Genomic DNA, 20107 nt, shown 5'->3' with positions numbered 1-20107 from the left:
AAGGATTTCTGATTGGTAAGAATCGACCCTTCAGTTGGCCCCATAGTTCATTGGCTAAATGAAATTGCGCTGTGTTAATATCACACCAGACAGAGTGGTTGGTTGTGTTCTATTTGCTCCGTGTTACACCATTTGATAGTTCCCTGTGAGCCCCAACTCCCACTATGAAGTCCCGAGGTGCGTGGTTCGATTCTCTATATCAGTTTCGATTGGTGTTACTTTGGAAGCTGAGAAATGGGTCGGTCAGTGTTGTCATGGTCAAGTTCAAGTTCTTTATTACAGCTCATCAAATTTGTATACACTTGGACTTGTCTTACTTACTACCTTTTCAAGAATGCATTTCTTATTTGAAAATTAAGGACAAAACATCATTATTCATGTCACATAAAAGACAAACTCTTTGGTGTCGCTCAATGTTATGAAATCTACCTTTTTCAATATTTACAGTGTGTTACGATAGTCGAATTTTAGCAATGTCTTTCAAGTATTCAGCTGATACGGGCTTTTTCAGATAATTCTGTAAATTATGACTGTTGTACATATGTTGATATAATTTTGTTTTAATTTTCGTTAAGACAGTAGTACACCACATTACAAATAATTTGGGCAGTAATGTCCAACGTTACCTCTCTATGTCGTCATGTTTTAAAACAACCTTGTTGACATTGTTCGATCTTACGCCACATATGTACCCTACCATTTTCTGCTCTTTCAAGAACTCGACACATTTGTACTTATTGTTAAATATTTATTCACAGCAATGGATGTTCCAAGCAGTCCTGGTTCACATTTGAGAGTCAAGTCTCCACACCGACATAGAAGGCGTCACCATTCTCCCAGTCGTACAGGAAGCGGAAGTGATTTGCGTCAGTCTAGACAGGTGACCGTAGTGACCAATTCTGGTAAACAGGAAGGAGATGAGTTTGAACTGCCACCGAGAGATTATCAAAATCCATTGTGAGTAATATTTTGATGAATATCGTTTTATATTTTTTTTGGACAGGCAGACTTTCGATTATTGTATTCAAAAGGCGCGGACTCTTCCTCCTTTTTATAACATTTTAACTTTTTGTATTTATTACGCAGAAAGAGTTTCAGCAATCGCTGTATACCGATATTTAAATCTGATATTTGGAATTGTCTTGCAAAGAACCAAGTATCCATTGCAAGGCACTACATCTCGGATGCAGTAACAGAGTACTGGTGTTCAAATCTCCACATAACAGTTGTAGTGAATTATTTTTTTCCAATCATTTGGAATTCGATAGACATATGTACATATTTTGTAACTGTTCGTTAAATGATGGAGTTTATTAGTATATATGGTACAAATAGCATTCCTTCATGATAAATAGCCATTATACAACGGACAAGTTATACATTGTCTTCTGTCGTCATTTGTATTACTATATTATATATATCAAATGATTAATCATTATGGACGTAGGCTTTAAGCCTTTATATTCATATCTGACAAAAACAGTGATATACATTGTATGTACATAACATAAATGGCTTTAAAGTTTACAATGTTACATAGGTCTTTGTAATCAAAGATTATGACTTGAAAGTGTCCGTCCAACAGTTTCTCGAAGTGCCTGATTGAGCTTGCATTCACAATTTGAACCGAAAGATTATCCCAAACATTTATAATTCTGAATGTTAAAGAGAATTGGGTTAGTTCTGAGCTACAGCGATATTTATAAATTTTGAAGTTGTGACCGCGGGTTCTTTCGTTGGTATCAAAAGTCAATAACTTTGAGGTATCTCTTCTTCTAATTATTTTGAAAACTGTAATTAATTAAGTCTCCTCTCATCCTGCGGTACTTCAATGTGAAGAGTTTCAGTTTCCTGAGTCTCTCGTTGTATGAAAGGTTCTTCATCCCTAGAAGGAGCTTAGTAGCTCTTCGTTGACCGTTTTCGATAATTTGAATATCTTTCAATTTTTAAGGTTTCAATGCACATGCTGCATATTCCAAGTGTGGCATGACTTATGTTGCTTGAATATAGACTCTTCCATATATGTAAACGATCTTCTGATTAAACCAAGTAATTAAATTGCCGTTTGAAATATGCAAGGTGGTATTTCCGTTCCTCTTTTCCTGTTCTTCTAATATGCAATGTCCTGTATTTGTTACGATGGAATTTTAACAACCAGTCTTCTTAACATTTTTGGAGGCTTTCTAAATATGATTGCAGAATACTTGTGTCTTCTTGACTTTTGATATTGCGATACAATTTTGTGTCATCAGCAAACAGAGTACAGGGTGATATTGTGTTGTCCGACATATCATTGCTGTGTGTTATAAATAGAATGTGTCCTAGTACGTTACCCTAGTACGTTATCCTAGTACGGTACCCTAGTACGTTATCCTAGTACGTTACCTTAGTACGTTACCCTAGTACGTTACCCTAGTACGTTATCCTAGTACGTTACCCTAGTACGTTATCCTAGTACGTTACCCTAGTACGTTATCCTAGTACGTTACCCTAGTACGTTATCCTAGTACGTTACCCTAGTACGTTACCCTAGTACGTTATCCTAGTACGTTACCTTAGTACGTTACCTTAGTACGTTATCCTAGTACGTTACCTTAGTACGTTACCTTAGTACGTTATCCTAGTACGTTACCCTAGTACGTTATCCTAGTACGTTATCCTAGTACGTTATCCTAGTACGTTACCCTAGTACGTTATCCTAGTACGTTACCTTAGTACGTTATCCTAGTACGTTACCCTAGTACGTTATCCTAGTACGTTACCCTAGTACGTTATCCTAGTACGTTATCCTAGTACGTTACCCTAGTACGTTATCCTAGTACGTTATCTTAGTACGTTACCTTAGTACGTTACCTTAGTACGTTACCTTAGTACGTTACCTTAGTACGTTACCTTAGTACGTTATCCTAGTACGTTACCCTAGTACGTTATCCTAGTACGTTACCTTAGTACGTTACCTTAGTACGTTATCCTAGTACGTTACCCTAGTACGTTATCCTAGTACGTTATCCTAGTACGTTACCTTAGTACGTTACCTTAGTACGTTACCTTAGTACGTTACCTTAGTACGTTACCTTAGTACGTTACCCTAGTACGTTACCCTAGTACGTTATCCTAGTACGTTACCCTAGTACGTTATCCTAGTACGTTACCTTAGTACGTTACCCTAGTACGTTATCCTAGTACGTTATCCTAGTACGTTATCCTAGTACGTTATCCTAGTACGTTATCCTAGTACGTTACCCTAGTACGTTATCCTAGTACGTTACCTTAGTACGTTATCCTAGTACGTTACCCTAGTACGTTATCCTAGTACGTTACCCTAGTACGTTATCCTAGTACGTTATCCTAGTACGTTACCCTAGTACGTTATCCTAGTACGTTATCTTAGTACGTTACCTTAGTACGTTACCTTAGTACGTTACCTTAGTACGTTACCTTAGTACGTTACCTTAGTACGTTATCCTAGTACGTTACCCTAGTACGTTATCCTAGTACGTTACCTTAGTACGTTACCTTAGTACGTTATCCTAGTACGTTATCTTAGTACGTTACCTTAGTACGTTACCCTAGTACGTTATCCTAGTACGTTACCTTAGTACGTTATGGGATTTTGATGATGATCCACTTAAAGCTTCTCTCTGATGTCTTCTACTTAAGTTTTCTATCTATTTTACTGTTTTACATCCTATTTTATATTTATAAAGCTTGTGAATGAGGCGACGGTGTGGTACTTTATAAAACGCCTTCATTAAGTCCATGTAAATGACATCCACTTACTGTACGTTGTCCAACATCTTTGTCCATCCATCCATCCATCCATCCATCCATCCATCCATCCAGGACTAGCAGCACCTAAAGTGTTTAGATCTACCGGGCTGAAAACCGAAGTGCTTATCGCTAAACAAGTCATTCATCTGCATATGAATTACAATTTTATTCCGAACGAGGTTTTCCATTGTTTTAAGGACGATACTTGGTAATCATAGTTCACACCCTGCCCCCTCCCCCACCTTTTTTTATATATATATAGCTTCCTTCCAAATTTGAGGCAATCTGCCTTCATTCAGTGATTTGTTGAAGAGTACCGACAGTGGGATACCCAAGACATCAGCAAGTTCTTTAAGTGTTTAAGGGTGCGTATCATCTGGCCCGCATGATTTGGTTCCACCAAGTTCTAAAATATACTTCCTAACTCGCTCTTCGCTAAAACTTATTTCATCAGAAGGCCGATATACTGTTTTTGCGCAAAATATAGATATTTCGCCTGGCGGTACTTTGGTAAAAACACTGGTAAAGAAATCTACTAGTCCGTCTGCCTTTTCAGTATCACTTGAAGCCATTTGTGTTTGGTCGCCATTCAGTCCCTTCATATCTGCTATTACTGATATCACTTTCCGTTTCTGGTTTTTCTTTCTAATAATACGGCTTTTTGTTGTCCCTTGGTTGCTTTGAACGAGAGTGTGTACGGCTAGGGTAAAGTGTACGACATTACTCACATCGTCCTTGCTATATAAGGCTGTAAATTCCGCTAAACTGGTTTCCAAAAGTTTTATCCTTTCTTCGTAGCCTGCCATGATCTCCGCGCATTTCTTCTCAACCAATTTTTCTGTTTAGAAGTTTCTTTTTCCACAGAAACTTTACATAGAGCGCAGAACCACATTGAGTCACATTATTTCAGAAATTCGTATCCTTCTCCCCTTTTCTGAGACGTGCGATGCAGAAGTGTTTCTAAAACAGGTCACACGCGTTATCTTGGCATTTGGGTTGCTACCATCCTTTTCATACATCTCACAAGTGGTTTAGCCAAAATGGGGTTTCATTTCAAGACGAATTGTCATTGGTTCGCTATCGGCCGTTTTGCTGGTTTTGGTTACGTTGTTAAATTGGCCATTTCCGGCTGGCATGACTAGAAAATGATCGCATCTCGTGTTTCAGCAGAAAACTACTTAAAATATAATTAGCGCCGTCTTTTGTTGCAAGTAGCCTAAACGTACTCACTGACACTTATCACGTTTGTTTGCCATCGAAAACTGTGATAAAATTATTAAAACCGCTCTGGTTTACCGGAGCAGTAAACAATGTGGTCCGTTGTCATTTATGACGTCACAATTATTGCAATATGTGTTGTTATATATGTATTATACACTATGTATTGTGGATCGAAATGTACTTTCAGTCGTAGTTGTACTGTGTTGAATATATGGTATACGTGTTCAATTCAATGTATATATATATATTGCGGTCCAGGTATTCATATCATCCAATAAACGACTTGTCACTATGATCATGTCATGGTATCGACCGACCATCACTGCGCCACTGGAACGTTCTTTTTAATTAAGAACGAGTATATTGCGCGGTATATGCTTCGGATATTTTTGCCTAGGGGATTAGGTACCGTAGATCAGGAGTTCGAGTCTCGGTCAGTGAATTAGTCATACAATTGTCTTCCTTTGTCATTTTTGTTACTATGTTATGTAGATTTAATAATAGATACCGTTAAACCCACGTGGCCTGTTGGCACTGAAGTCTGGTTCTAATCTGTTACATTGAAAACATGTCAAATGGTCGAACAAATGAATGTGACTATAACGAGATTGTGACGACCATTAGATGTTCATTTAGAGTATTTTCTTACGCTGACATTTCCCTTTCCAATTTAAGCATGCTTGGTCGTGGTCGCTTCCAAATGGACATTATTTCGAGCTTCCCTCACAATTTCCCTGAAAGATGTTCAAGGATATCATATATTATTTGAAATTCAATATTTAGGGCCTCATGCACCTTTTAGTTTCTAACAGTATTGACGAGATTTCTCAGTATCCTTCGTCATTGTCGAATAGTAATAAGGATTCCTGACCATAGAGAGGTTTGTCACTGGGGATTTGTTGACGGAATAGAATGTTACAAATAGTATGAAGTTGCTTGAATCAGATAATCAGCCAGGGAGAAAAAAAAATGAAAATTAACATGATGCTGGATGCACTGCTGAAGAGAATCGACATTGTGGTCATGCATTGCAGATCAGTTGAAAAAAATAACATCATGTGTAATGTCATTAGCACATTGACATGTGAAGAGTTCCAGTCCCGAGCAAATAATATCCTACAGTATTATCGCAGATACGTGTAAACCAAACAATGTCATTAGAATGTGACGCCTAATGATTCCCTTGCTCTTCAAAAGTGTTCAAAACAAATGGGTGTCATACACGTGTGTTCCTTTATCGGGTTCGTACCAGTTATACTGGTTCTCAGGTCTGTTGTTCTCATAATGGAACGCAATGTATAGTCGAAATTCAGTACTGAACACACCACACTAAACGAAACTGTCGGCATAGACGGCATGTCACGCTAAATAATGCGTAATTCCGATTTACTAGTTTTACTTCTCTTAGATCATTTCAACACTAACCGTAGATGACAATGGTGAAACAGAGCAATATCAAAATGTTATAATGGCTAACAGTTTTGTAGAGAGAGTGTGTGTAAATTCACAGACACTTGGAAAATTATCATAATTGGTAGTCTATGTGAATATATGTCTGTTCCTGTATGTTAAGGTTGCGGGGATGCATGATGTGCGTCGCTTTGCCATTTGGTTCGGTCGTTCGTTGACAGACTGTTTTGATCCCTGGTGGAGCCACACTACTCGATTTCAGTAGAAACACTATCCATTTCACAGCTGTGTGCATTCTTTAGCAACAAAACTGTCAGAAACGATTTTTTTGGACATTGCACTGAAACATCCCCGTTCGATGAGTTCAATGTTCGTATTTTTATGTGGAGAAAACTTAAACTAGTGTTTTCTCTGTAATTGAAATTTCATCCCAAGGCAACTATACACGTGTTCGACTTTCGTTTATTGCGATAGAACGTGCTAATTACAACTCAACGTTTCTGGGTAATTAAAAGAGAGTACTCTGCGGTCTCAGTGACACTTTTCCAATGCAAGGGAGATCACTCTTTTAAGATTCCGAACAAAATGTTATATAAAAGATACAACAGACCAGTCATGTTTTCCATCGATAACGATACTCTTTGTTAGAGATGTAGTATCGGTAATGGTATAAAGTACCAATATATCCAATCTATTCAGTTAAAATACACTTGAACATCCACATGTTGTTGTCGCTGTTCTTTGGTAGCTGAAGTGTGACTCGTGAGACCCTTCAATCTATTTTTAAAATCTACTCGCACACATACTTTTGAATGTACCAGGTATTATATATATGTAAATGTATTTTGTCCTGAATATTATTTACATAATGTTTGGTTCAAACGAAAAATACATATCGAATAACTGTATAACCGACCAATGACAATCAGTACGTTTAACTGGAACCTAGGGTTACGAATTAACAATTTATAAGTATTTTTAACGTTGACAAGTTTGAAAACATGGCTGAAACGTCAACGAAAAAACATGTATCATCTTCGAAGACTAGGTTCATGGAGAGCATAGACCATAAAACTTCGACTAGAAAATCGCCATGGTTTTATCGGAGAAATAAGGATATCTGTATTTCGCATTTCATTATATTTTAATTTTAGCTATGCTTTCCAATAATAAAGTGAACGAATAAATCAAATAATTAAAATACTAACCTCAAAGCTACCAGATGGCAATGGTCAAGGGAGGGCATGCAGTAAGTCACACCCAAGATGCGAATTCTTTGGATGTGATGGGGTAGGTGTACAGGCATGTCCCCTCCCCTACTAGAAATCTCACTTTTGGTCGACTTTCTGCATGCACCTCGGGAACAGCCCATCTACGTGCGTGACAGTTAATGTTATATCACACTGTAGTTGGTCCAGACAAAGGCCTTTCAATGGTTAGCCTCGTTCGAATGCCGAAACGTTACCGTTGGAAAGATGCGAGGTCTTCAATCATGCTTCCATAGAGTAGACGTGAGGCGTTCCATCATGCTTCCATAGAGCAGACGTGAGGTGTTCCGTCATGCTTCCATAGAGCAGACGTGAGGCGTTCCATCATGCTTCCATAGAGCAGACGTGAGGCGTTCCGTCATGCTTCCATAGAGCAGGCATAAGGTGCTCCGTCAGGCTAACAAGACACGTCTTGGGGACGACAGACAATAAATAGCTGATAAAGGCGAAATAACAGTTTATCAAACATACGCAGTTCAATTTTAATCTCTTAGATATCAAAGATAAGATATTGCAGGAAAAACGTTGTTTCTGAACTTTAATGAAACAAACCTTATTTTTAACCATTATTAGAAATTTGATTTAATTACGTCTGTAAAGTATGTGTGTAATGTCCGTGGAGAAGTGTCACTGGTCAGGTATCTCATTGGTCAATAAATATTAGTACGTTTTCATATTGGTAATAGTAGTAATATTGGTGCGTTAACGAATTCTATAATCTGATAAGCTTTTGGAGGGCCCACACGAATCTAATTTCGCAGTCTCATAAACTCTTGTTCAACAAACCAAACGTCCAGAAACGTTAGATTTATTACCCTTCGTTCGGATATAGACTAGATTAAGTAGATCTACCCGTAGAGTTACCTGAGTCTAACCTGGATGAACACGACTTTCTGTTACTAAGACCAAACTTGAACCGATAATCGCGTAGTTTAAGACATGGCCTTGTGTAAATAAATACCATCTAGATTAGAACTACACTAGCTTGGTATGCTATCGGGAAAATAATTCGTCAGACAAGAACAAAACGACTGGATGATTATTCAAGAAGTTTCCCTTTGTATCACGAGATAATTTAAAATTGACTGGTATACACAATATAGATACGAGGTGGATTCACGTATACCTGTATACCGGCTGGTAGCTACAATGCTGTCATAACTTGAGCAAGAGTCCACTATACGTTAACCCTATATAAAAACACGCCATACAGATTCATTTGTTTGGGAAATAGTACATCGGATTTCAAGCGTTGTTGTCAAAATCGTTTACGGAAGGAAAATAAATATGTATTTAAACCAATGATTAGGTTATACGATCCCGTACATTCACACACGTGCATGCGCGTGTATAGTGTCGAAATTAAAGCTGACGAATGGCTCTGCTAATATTGTCGATATCCTTTTATAAAATCGATTCTCATTACTATATATGAGGGTAAAGATTACACGTGTGTGCGTGGTATACATGTGATGACTGTACCGATAGCCTTGTGTCAGACACACCTGTCTGTGATGTGTGTATGTTTGTATGTTATGGCCTAGTCTATGAGAGGCTATGTTGATGTCGCATGCTCAAATGCAAGGGAACAAAAATGGATTCATACACCACGTTTTAAATTTTCAATATGGATTTCGAGGAACAACTGCGTAATGAAGCTGTACTGAGGAATATCGTGTTGTGAGTAAATGTGTTTATTTACTTTATAAACCATTGTTTGATATTATTCTCGAGAATTCAGGAGCCCTTTCATTCTAGCATTTCAGAGACATATATATATATATATATTTAGTTTTACAATATTCCCAATTATCATGGAAGTTACGTTTTATGTAGAAACTGTATTCCTAATACTTATCATGAAAAATCTAGTTTGATAATATAACTTTATGAACATTTTCATACTTTTCTCACGACATTCCTCTTTCAACACTCTTATCTCTCCCCTTTTAGTCTCGCTCTTCAAGTAAAGTAAGCTTCAATAACAAAATGTCAGATGTGAAATAGATGACATTGTAATATACAAACTTCACTGTACACCACGCCGGTGTTACGTCAAAAAGTGACCTACATAGAAATTGATACCCAGGGTCAAGTTTATAGTTGTCACTTTTATCTGACCATGAGGGGAAACAATTAAGGTAGGCCTCAACACTTTTATTATTCTATCGAGTATACAGACAATCAATTAAACATTGAACGGCTTTCAGTTGGCATTCATATTGACTATGAATGCCAACTGAAAGCCGTTCAATGCTTATATTTACCATCTGCGATTTTTTATTTGTCGTGCGATTTTTTTTTTGGAAATTTTCAAATTCAAATTTCAGTTGGCAGTTCATAAGCTGGTGAACTCGCAACTGAATTGGTAGGGTTATATAGTGGCAGTGCCATACAATGGTAAATATAAAGGTATAAATACGTGTTTGGTACTTTATTTTATGTAGAATGTAGGTTTTGATTTTCCTATCTGGAATGCGTTTGAATATACATGTATATATAGTTTCGTCTGTGCTCCAACCAACACGTCTCGTGATAAACACTAATTTGTGTCGTTGAAACAGAACACCCACTGTCTACAGTTTAATAACGACTGGATTACTTAATATCATGCACACATCTGTTACACTCCATTACATTTTATTGTATCAACAAAAATCATTCTTATTGTGCTGAAAACACACATACAGCTATGTGTTGATAAAACGAACTTTAGATTATTTTTATCATACTCTACCATGGAAAAATCTTTTTATTTTCTAAGTGAAGTTATTTCATAAATATGCCAGTTCGAAACATTTAACAGTATATACTATTGTACAATGTGAGGAGTGGGTGAGAGAAAGTATGGCGGTTTGATTGAGGTAAAGAGGATGTATGATAAAGTATTTATGTATAATATCAAATAGAAAATAGGTATGATATACTTTGTGAAAATAATAAATACATTGTGAGTTCTGTATTAAGGGTTAAGGGGAAGTTGTTAAATAGACGCTCGGTTATAGATAGCTAGAGTGTCGTAGGGAGATCGCTCTATTCTGTAGTAGTCTTTTGTAAAGTAATTAAATTGATAATCTTAAATGAATTACCTCCCGTTGATCAGTAATCGAATTTACTCAACAAGTATTCCTTTTCTCGGAATGATAGATAAGATCGGTATTTTCTGTTGATTGTAACCAGTTTATGGATAGTTTAATTTAGCGAAAGGACATCGTGTGTTACTGAGTGCATTGACATGGAGTTGACGGTCCGAGCACAGCCCTGAGGGTTCATGTTTACATTATTATTGTCTAGTACAATTGAACGAAACGTGTTAGAATTAGGTCACATGAAACCCTTTGTGAAAGCTACATTTTTTATAGACTATAAAAATGAAGAAATAATTTAAATTGTCAATGTTGTTTCAGTAAATAGGTCTGCAACATGCCTATTTGGGTACATTGTTATGCTACATGTAACGAACCAACCATATGGCACTAACACGATTTCATTCGTGCCAAATTCATCTCAAACGAAGCTTCATGTATGTCCTTTTTCGTTGTACATGTACGTTATACATACCCAGTGTATCTTATGCTCAGCTCTGTACGACACCTCTCGCAAAGTAATTTCATCCCCGATCAAATTGTATATTGAAACGTGCGAGTTACCTCCCGTTGAATATTGATATCAGTCTTTGTTTTAAATACCTTCATTGTCTGTCCTGCGCAAATTACGATTAATTGATTTATATACACTTCAGCCAAAATCACCAAAATTGTTCGTTATCCCATTTTCCCTAGTCATAAAAAATCACCAGAAACATACTCGCTATTCCATTTTAAATGCTGAGCCTCAAATGCTGTTGTAAATAAAAAAAAATGTTTTACAACTGTCACTATGAAGCAAGCTTACAATGTATCAACTCCTTAATCACTCCGAGTGACCAGAATGGAGCTGAACACAGGGGTAGGACATTTAGACGGGGTCGGGAGGTAGCGTTCACTATCCGCTAAAACTTGAGAATGGCCACGTTAGGATTGTTTATGTAAAATTCAAGGAGCCCGGAAGGCTGTAAAGAGGGCGAGGGGCAATAAATGCTCTCGTCCAGCGAGAAAGAAACATCCTATGACGTTTTGGAGTTTTCATGTTTGACGTGACTTATAATTCAATGGTAATCTGAAAGCATTTAAAACATTATGCTTAGGTTATTAGATTCTATTAGACAAATTAGAAATGAATGACGCGTTTGAAAAACCTATGATTTGTTGGATTCGTACGTGCACACTTGTTTTCTATAAATCGGAGCAAATTGGCAATGACATTACCATACAGTTGAACATATGGTATCGGGTTACTTTTATCGTTATTTTGTTCTTAACTTTTGATGTCTATGCATACTGATTATTTGATGAATTTTCTTCAGTTGAGCGACACCTAAAACTAAAACTGAATTAGGCCTATCCCTACATTAAACCATCACTCAAGCTCTCTATCTTTCGCCTACCCGAACCGACTTCCATTTCCTCGGTGCCGTATGGCTACAAACGTTTGCCGCAAATACAACAATAGATTATTATGACAAAGCGTCTGGCTAACGTAGATTCTTATAGAGATGTGTTACCTCCCATGAGAATGGATAATGTTAAAAGTCAACTTTCCAATGATTGACATTGATGTTGATGTGGTTTTGATGTTGTAGCGTGCTCCGTCAGATACGGGCTACCCATAGTATACCAAGTATTGATTTTTTCGTTGGTACATGATAAAGATTGACACGCGCTAATCAATAGGATGTCAAAGGAACCGAAATACATCCCACCGGCACACCTATAGAATAGGGAAACATGGGTTACGATATTTACGATATAGGCAATAAATAACAATGCTTAGATCATTTAAAGTGTTGTTTTATTATTACAGAAATAGGGGTTTTGTATATAAAAGTAAGGTCAATTGACTACATAAGCGGTTGACCATAAGTGGTTGATGTACGTGTAGTACTTCGCTGAAGCAAAACGTTCATCTTAATAGACCATGTCCGCTGAAGGGAGTCATGCTATTGGTCAGATACAATTGAGGGATATCGTTTTCCCTAAGCATTTAAGGACCTACATCTACAGTTGAATTGGACTGAGCATGAGTTAATTGGATCATAGCGAATGTGGAGCAACTAACAAAATGGGGGCGGGGTCGGGTCATCGAATCATTGACCTATACACATTCATTTTACAATCTTTGCTTAGTAAATCAGTGTTTCTATAACCTATAACCATTAAATGACAAACGTAGTTTCTACCACTCTATGCGGTGATATAGATTATTCCGAATATGATTGTCCTGATTCCTGGTCCATTATTAGTTTGCGACCTAGTGTTCCTGTTTAAGGATACTGGCATTAACAAAATTCTGGTGACCCCTCACTCCATATGACGCTGATAGATAAACTCAGGGGCGCGGATCCAGGAATTTGAAAAGGGAAAAGGAAAAGGGGTGCGTGCGTGCGTGCGTGCGTGCGTGCGTGCAGTTATTTAGTGGTATTAGGGGGGGGGGGGGGGGGGGGGGGGGGGGGGGGGAGTGAAACTCATACTCAAAGTGTATGTATATCGTGATTCTTTACCAAAATGTTTTACAAGAAACATGTGACATATCATTAACGTATCTGGAATTGGTCATTCAATAATGAATAATTGATTTACATGTATATGCATCAGAAATCACCAAACGAAAACACTTAAGCAACTCTGAAATATTTGATACTGATAAAATGTTAAATCCCCAAATATATATACAAGGTAAAATGTTCCAATGGACGCGTTAAGCTGTGTGATACCCTAGTTCATTGGTTTGTGTTTCTGTCATAATATTCTCAGCTGGAGTATTAAAGTCACACATTTATTGACCTATGAACTCATTGATGTTTTTGTAGAAACATCAATTCAGCCAAAGTGTATAGAACTGTTGGCAGACCACAAATTCGTATTAAACTCAAATGGAGCACTCAAGCACTGAAGATAACTGGGGCATATGCTATACATATTCTACGACTATACGATGGATATACCATATTTTATTGTTCCTCGGCGACAATATTTACCGAATAATAAACCATCAATTATGTATCGATGTGGTATAATATCCTATCGAGCAGTTACGCTGTAACGTAAATATCCCATCTTAGCGCAACGGGGGAATTTATATTACAAATGCCACCACCACCAGCTTCATCATAAATCACCTTCACGAGGAATTTTAGACAATTTGGTGGTCTATTGAAGTCATAACATATAATCTTTCCCTGTTCTCAACTTTCATTTACATTATTACTATTAAGCCTTTATCGTCAAATCCGCATAAAAGTTTGCAATATTGTAGGCAGAAATTAGTGGGAACGCGACGCAAATGCATAAAAACATGTATTTATTCGTTGCAGACTTGTTTTAATAAAATGTTGACATTATACAGTAAATATAGTTTTATCAGTAAATTAATAAATGTATGTGTGCACACATATCACTCGAAGTTCCCTGAAAATTATTATCTTCTATCATCTACCACAGTAAAGCCGAGTTATACGTTACAATTACGGAAAGAGCGCACATAATACCGACGATATACATCAAATTATCGTAATCACGCGCTGGCATCGATAAAACTGAAGTTGAAGCGTCCGTAAACCACAATTTGTTGTAAAATGTCCGTCCTTGAATTACGAGAGTTCCAAAACTAAAATAGCAGATATAGACCTACACTGTATAGACTTAACATATTCCTGGGTCACTGTGGGCGGTAGGTCTATAAACCTACCGCCACTATTACCCAGGAATATGTTACAGTCTTTACACAGGCGTTTAGACCTACCGCCCTCTACTACCCAGGGATATGTTACAGTCTTTACACAGGCGTTAGGCCTACCGCCCTCTACTACCCAGGGATATATTACAGTCTTTACACAGGCGTTTAGACCTACCGCCTGCTACTACCCAGGAATATGTTACAGTCTTTACACAGGCGTTTAGACCTACCGCCACTACTACCCAGGGATATATTACAGTCTTTACACAGGCGTTTAGACCTACCGCCACTACTACCCAGGAATATGTTACAGTCTTTACACAGGCGTTTAGACCTACCGCCACTACTACCCAGGGATATATTACAGTCTTTACACAGGCGTTTAAACCTACCGCCCTCTACTACCCAGGAATATGTTACAGTCTTTACACAGGCGTTTAGACCTACCGCCCTCTACTACCCAGGAATATGTTACAGTCTTTACACAGGCGTTTAGACCTATCGCCACTACTACCCAGGGATAAGAGACCTACCGCCCACTATTACCCAGGAATATGTTACAGTCTTTAATAAGGCGTTTAGACCTACCGCCACTACTACCCAGGGATAAGAGACCTACCGCCCTATATTACCCAGGAATATGTTACAGTCCTTACACAGGCGTTTAGACCTACCGCCCACTATTACCCAGGGATAAGAGACCTACCGCCCACTATTACCCAGGAATATGTTACAGTCCTTACATAGGCGTTTAGACCTACCGCCCTCTACTACCCAGGGATATATTACAGTCTTTACACAGGCGTTTAGACCTATCGCCCTCTATTACCCAGGAATATGTTACAGTCTTTACACAGGCGTTTAGACCTACCGCCCGCTACTACCCAGGAATATGTTACAGACCTTACACAGGCGTTTAGACCTATCGCCCTCTACTACCGAGGAATATGTTAAGTCTTTACACAGGCGTTTAGACCTATCGCCCTCTATTACCCAGGGATATGTTACAGTCTTTACACAGGCATTTAGACCTACCGCCACTACTACCCAGGAATATATTACAGTCTTTACACAGGCGTTTAGACCTACCGCCCACAGTGACCCAGGAATATGTTACAGTCTTTACACAGGCGTTTAGACCTACCGCCCACTACTACCCAGGAAGATGTTACAGTCTTTACACAGGCGTTTAGACCTACCGCCCACTACTACCCAGGAAGATGTTACAGTCCTTACATAGGCGTTTAGACCTACCGCCAAAACTACCCAGGGATAAGAGACCTACCGCCCACTATTACCCAGGGATAAGAGACCTACCGCCCACTATTACCCAGGGATAAGAGACCAACCGCCCACTATTACCCAGGAATATGTTACAGTCCTTACATAGGCGTTTAGACCTACCGCCAAAACTACCCAGGGATAAGAGACCTACCGCCCACTTTTACCCAGGAATATGTTACAGTCCTTACATACGCGTTTAGACCTACCGCCCACTATTACCCAGGAAGATGTTACAGTCCTTACATAGACGTTTAGACCTACCGCCCACTATTACCCACGAATATGTTACAGTCTTTACACAGGCGTTTAGACCTACCGCCACTACTACCCAGGGATAAGAGACCTACCGCCCACTATTACCCAGGAATATGTTACAGTCCTTACATAGGCGTTTAGACCTATCGCCCTCTACTACCCAGGGATAAGAGACCTACCGCCCACTATTACCCACGAATATGTTACAGTCTTTACACAGGCGTTGAGACCTATCGCCCTCTACTACCCAGGGATAAGAGACCTACCGCCCACTATTACCCAGGAATATATTACAGTCTTTACACAAGCGTTTATACCTACCGCCCACTATTACCCAGGAATATGTTACAGTCTTTACATAGGCGTTTAGACCTACCGCCACTAGTACCCAGGGATAAGAGACCTACCGCCCACTATTACCCAGGAATATGTTACAGTCTTTACACAGGCGTGTAGACCTACCGCCACTACTACCCAGGGATAAGAGACCTATCGCCCACTGTTACCCAGGGATAAGAGACCTACCGCCCACTATTACCCAGGGATAAGAGACCTACCGCCCACTATTACCCTGGAAGATGTTACAGTCCTTACACAGGCGTTTAGACCTACCGCCACTACTACCCAGGGATAAGAGACCTACCGCCCACTATTACCCAGGGATATGTTACAGTCTTTAACAAGGCGTTTAGACCTACCGCCACTACTACCCAGGGATAAGAGACCTACCGCCCTCTATTACCCAGGAATATGCTACAGTCTTTACACAGGCGTTTAGACCTATCGCCCTCTATTACCCAGGGATAAGAGACCTACTGCCCACTATTACCCAGGAATATGTTACAGTCTTTACATAGGCGTTTCGACCTACCGCCCACTATTACCCAGGAATATGTTACAGTCTTTACACAGGCGTTTAGACCTACCGCCCTCTATTACCCAGGGATATGTTACAGTCTTTACACAGGCGTTTAGACCTACCGCCTTCTATTACCCAGGGATATGTTACAGTCTTTACACAGGCGTTTAGACCTACCGTCCACTATTGCCCAGGAATATGTTACAGTCTTTACACAGGCGTTTAGACCTACCGCCCTCTATTACCCAGGGATATGTTACAGTCTTTACATAGGCGTTTAGACCTATCGCCCTCTACTACCCAGTGATATATTACAGTCCTTACACAGGCGTTTAGACCTATCGCCCTCTACTACCCAGGAATATGTTACAGTCCTTACATAGGCGTTTAGACCTACCGCCACTACTACCTAGGAATATATTACAGTCCTTACACAGGCGTTTAGACCTACCGCCACTACTACCCAGGAATATATTACAGTCTTTACACAGGCGTTTAGACCTACCGCCCACTACTACCCAGGAATGTGTTACAGTCTTTACACAGGCGTTTAGACCTACCGCCCACTATTACCCAGGGATAAGAGACCTACCGCCCACTATTACCCAGGAATATGTTACAGTCCTTACACAGGCGTTTAGACCTACCGCCCACTATTACCCAGGAATATGTTACAGTCTTTACATAGGCGTTTAGACCTACCGCCCTCTATTACCCAGGAATATGTTACAGTCTTTACACAGGCGTTTAGACCTACCGCCCTCTATTACCCAGGGATATGTTACAGTCTTTACACAGGCGTTTAGACCTACCGCCACTACTACCCAGGGATATATTACAGTCTTTACACAGGCGTTTAGACCTATCGCCCTCTACTACCCAGGAATATGTTACAGTCTTTACACAGGCGTTTAGACCTATTGCCCTCTACTACCCAGGGATAGGTCGAAGTCTATACATAGGCGTATATACCTACCACGCACAGCGACTCAGGAATTGTAGAACATATATTCTACCACAATACCCTGTGTTATTCAACTCTCAGACCATCCGTTAATCATTACAGCTGTTGATTAACAATCTGTTTATACCACACGTGGTATAAACTCTGTACGCATTTCGATTGGCTAACACGGTGAACTTTGACCCAAGCTGCAATTGTTATTGACGTCATCAATAATCTAATGACGTCACATCACCGGGTCCCGGACGTCACCGGTACACTTTATTTGCGTTTCCCTTTGATTCAAGCCGATATTATTGTGGTAGAAACAGGTCACACGACTCGTGATTGTTGGATATGGAATTTATTTCACACTCGTAAGTTATTTTTTAAAAGTTGCAAAAAACACTCGCTAAAGCTCGTGTCTTTTGTAACTTTAAAAAAATAACTTACTCGTGTGAAATAAATTCCATATCCAACAACCACTCGTTGTGTAACCTCTATTTCTACCACAATACCCTGTGTTATTCCACTCTCAGACCATCAGTTAATCATTACAGCTGTTGATTAACAATCTGTTTATACCACACGTGGTATAAACTCTGTACGCATTTCGATTGGCTAACACGGTGAACTTTGACCCAAGCTGCAATTGTTATTGACGTCATCAATAATCTAATGACGTCACATCACCGGGTCCCGGACGTCACCGGTACACTTTATTTGCATACGCGAAATTATACTTGGCCACGTTTCCCTTTGATTCAAGCCGATATTATTGTGGTAGAAACAGGTCACACGACTCGTGATTGTTGGAATTGGAATTTATTTCACACTCGTAAGTTATTTTTTAAAAGTTGCAAAAACACTCGCTAAAGCTCGTGTCTTTTGTAACTTTTAAAAAATAACTTACTCGTGTGAAATAAATTCCATATCCAACAACCACTCGTTGTGTAACCTCTATTTCTACCACAATACCCTGTGTTATTCCACTCTCAGACCATCAGTTAATCATTACAGCTGTTGATTAACAATCTGTTTATACCACACGTGGTATAAACTCTGTACGCATTTCGATTGGCTAACACGGTGAACTTTGACCCAAGCTGCAATTGTTATTGACGTCATCAATAACCTAATGACGTCACATCACCGGGTCCCGGACGTCAACGGTACACTTTATTTGCATACGCGAAATTATACTTGGCCACGTTTCCCTTTGATTCAAGCCGATATTATTGTGGTAGAAACAGGTCACACGACTCGAAATTGTTGGATATGGAATTTATTTCACACTCGTAAGTTATTTTTTAAAAGTTGCAAAAAACACTCGCGTAAGCTCGTGTCTTTTGTAACTTTAAAAAAATAACTTACTCGTGTGAAATAAATTCCATATCCAACAACCACTCGTTGTGTAACCTCTATTTGTATGACCTGTACGATTACCATGAAGATATGGAGTTTGCTATTCTAAAGCTTACCCTCACTTAGTCAATGCATTCTTCCGATTCTTACGATTTCCGTGAGATATGTCACAGACACAGAAATTAATGTGGATGAAGTCTATGGCCAGGTTTTATGGCCTCCTTTATAATCTCGTTCGAAAAGATGGATGTTTTTGATGTTGGTCAATTGTCAATGCCCCAATTCTCGCATTGAATAGTACGACATTTCGCAGATATGGTCAATATATACACTGCAAGTTTGGCCGATGAAAATGAATACATAAACAATAAACAATAATACTCACCTATACAGGTAGAAAAAGCGAAACGAAGAAACCTTCAACAATTGGATATTTGACGAAATACCAAAACACCAACCGTCGTAGTAATGACTTTCATGTGTATATATCCGTATACTACTGTTATGATAATTTGTCGATTCATCAATCCTAATCAATAAACATGTTATTTTCTGTTGACCGTTACATCCCACTTCATCACGCTAGCTCACTTTGATCACGGAACACACAATTCACTACGATAGTTTTCTACGACGCGTGTCAAATCTAAGTGATGTTAAATGGCATTACAATACGTACTGATACTAATGCGATGTTATTTCAATCTACAGTGCCTTGTCATGGTCAGCATCGGTATGTAAACTGTAATTCACCCCAGAATTATGTATATTGATAAATACATCATGTACTATCATTTAATAATTTTAACATACATTCCTTGACTAAGTAAAATTAATCTATAAATATATATATAAAACCAAAGAGCTGGGATCGAATGCGTGGCAATCAGAATATGCCGCCGAAATGTCCGATACGCTAACCATTCGGCTATGGAGACATACTCCATAAGGAATATG

At 38.9% G+C, this 20107-nt stretch overlaps 1 protein-coding gene across 3 annotated transcripts in view; it reads left to right on the top strand.

Annotated features, from left to right (window-relative positions):
- The window catches only part of LOC117330322 (BAI1-associated protein 3-like), a 190663-nt gene that overhangs the window by 54852 nt on the left and 115704 nt on the right, over positions 1-20107 (top strand). For 2 of the 3 annotated variants that reach the window (XM_033888537.1, XM_033888529.1), the window contains exon 2: positions 759-957. In XM_033888537.1, the coding sequence (XP_033744428.1) occupies positions 761-957 (197 nt within the window). In that variant the 5' untranslated portion in view covers positions 759-760. Of the gene's footprint in view, positions 1-758; positions 958-9178; positions 9351-20107 lie in introns of those variants that run through there. The other variant, XM_033888546.1, reaches the window with a different exon arrangement.

Source organism: Pecten maximus, chromosome 1 (assembly GCF_902652985.1).
Source record: "Pecten maximus chromosome 1, xPecMax1.1, whole genome shotgun sequence".
Taxonomy (NCBI): Eukaryota; Metazoa; Mollusca; class Bivalvia; order Pectinida; family Pectinidae; genus Pecten; species Pecten maximus.
The sequence above is the reverse complement of the archived record's forward strand: the minus strand, read 5'-3'. Positions and strand labels throughout refer to the sequence as shown.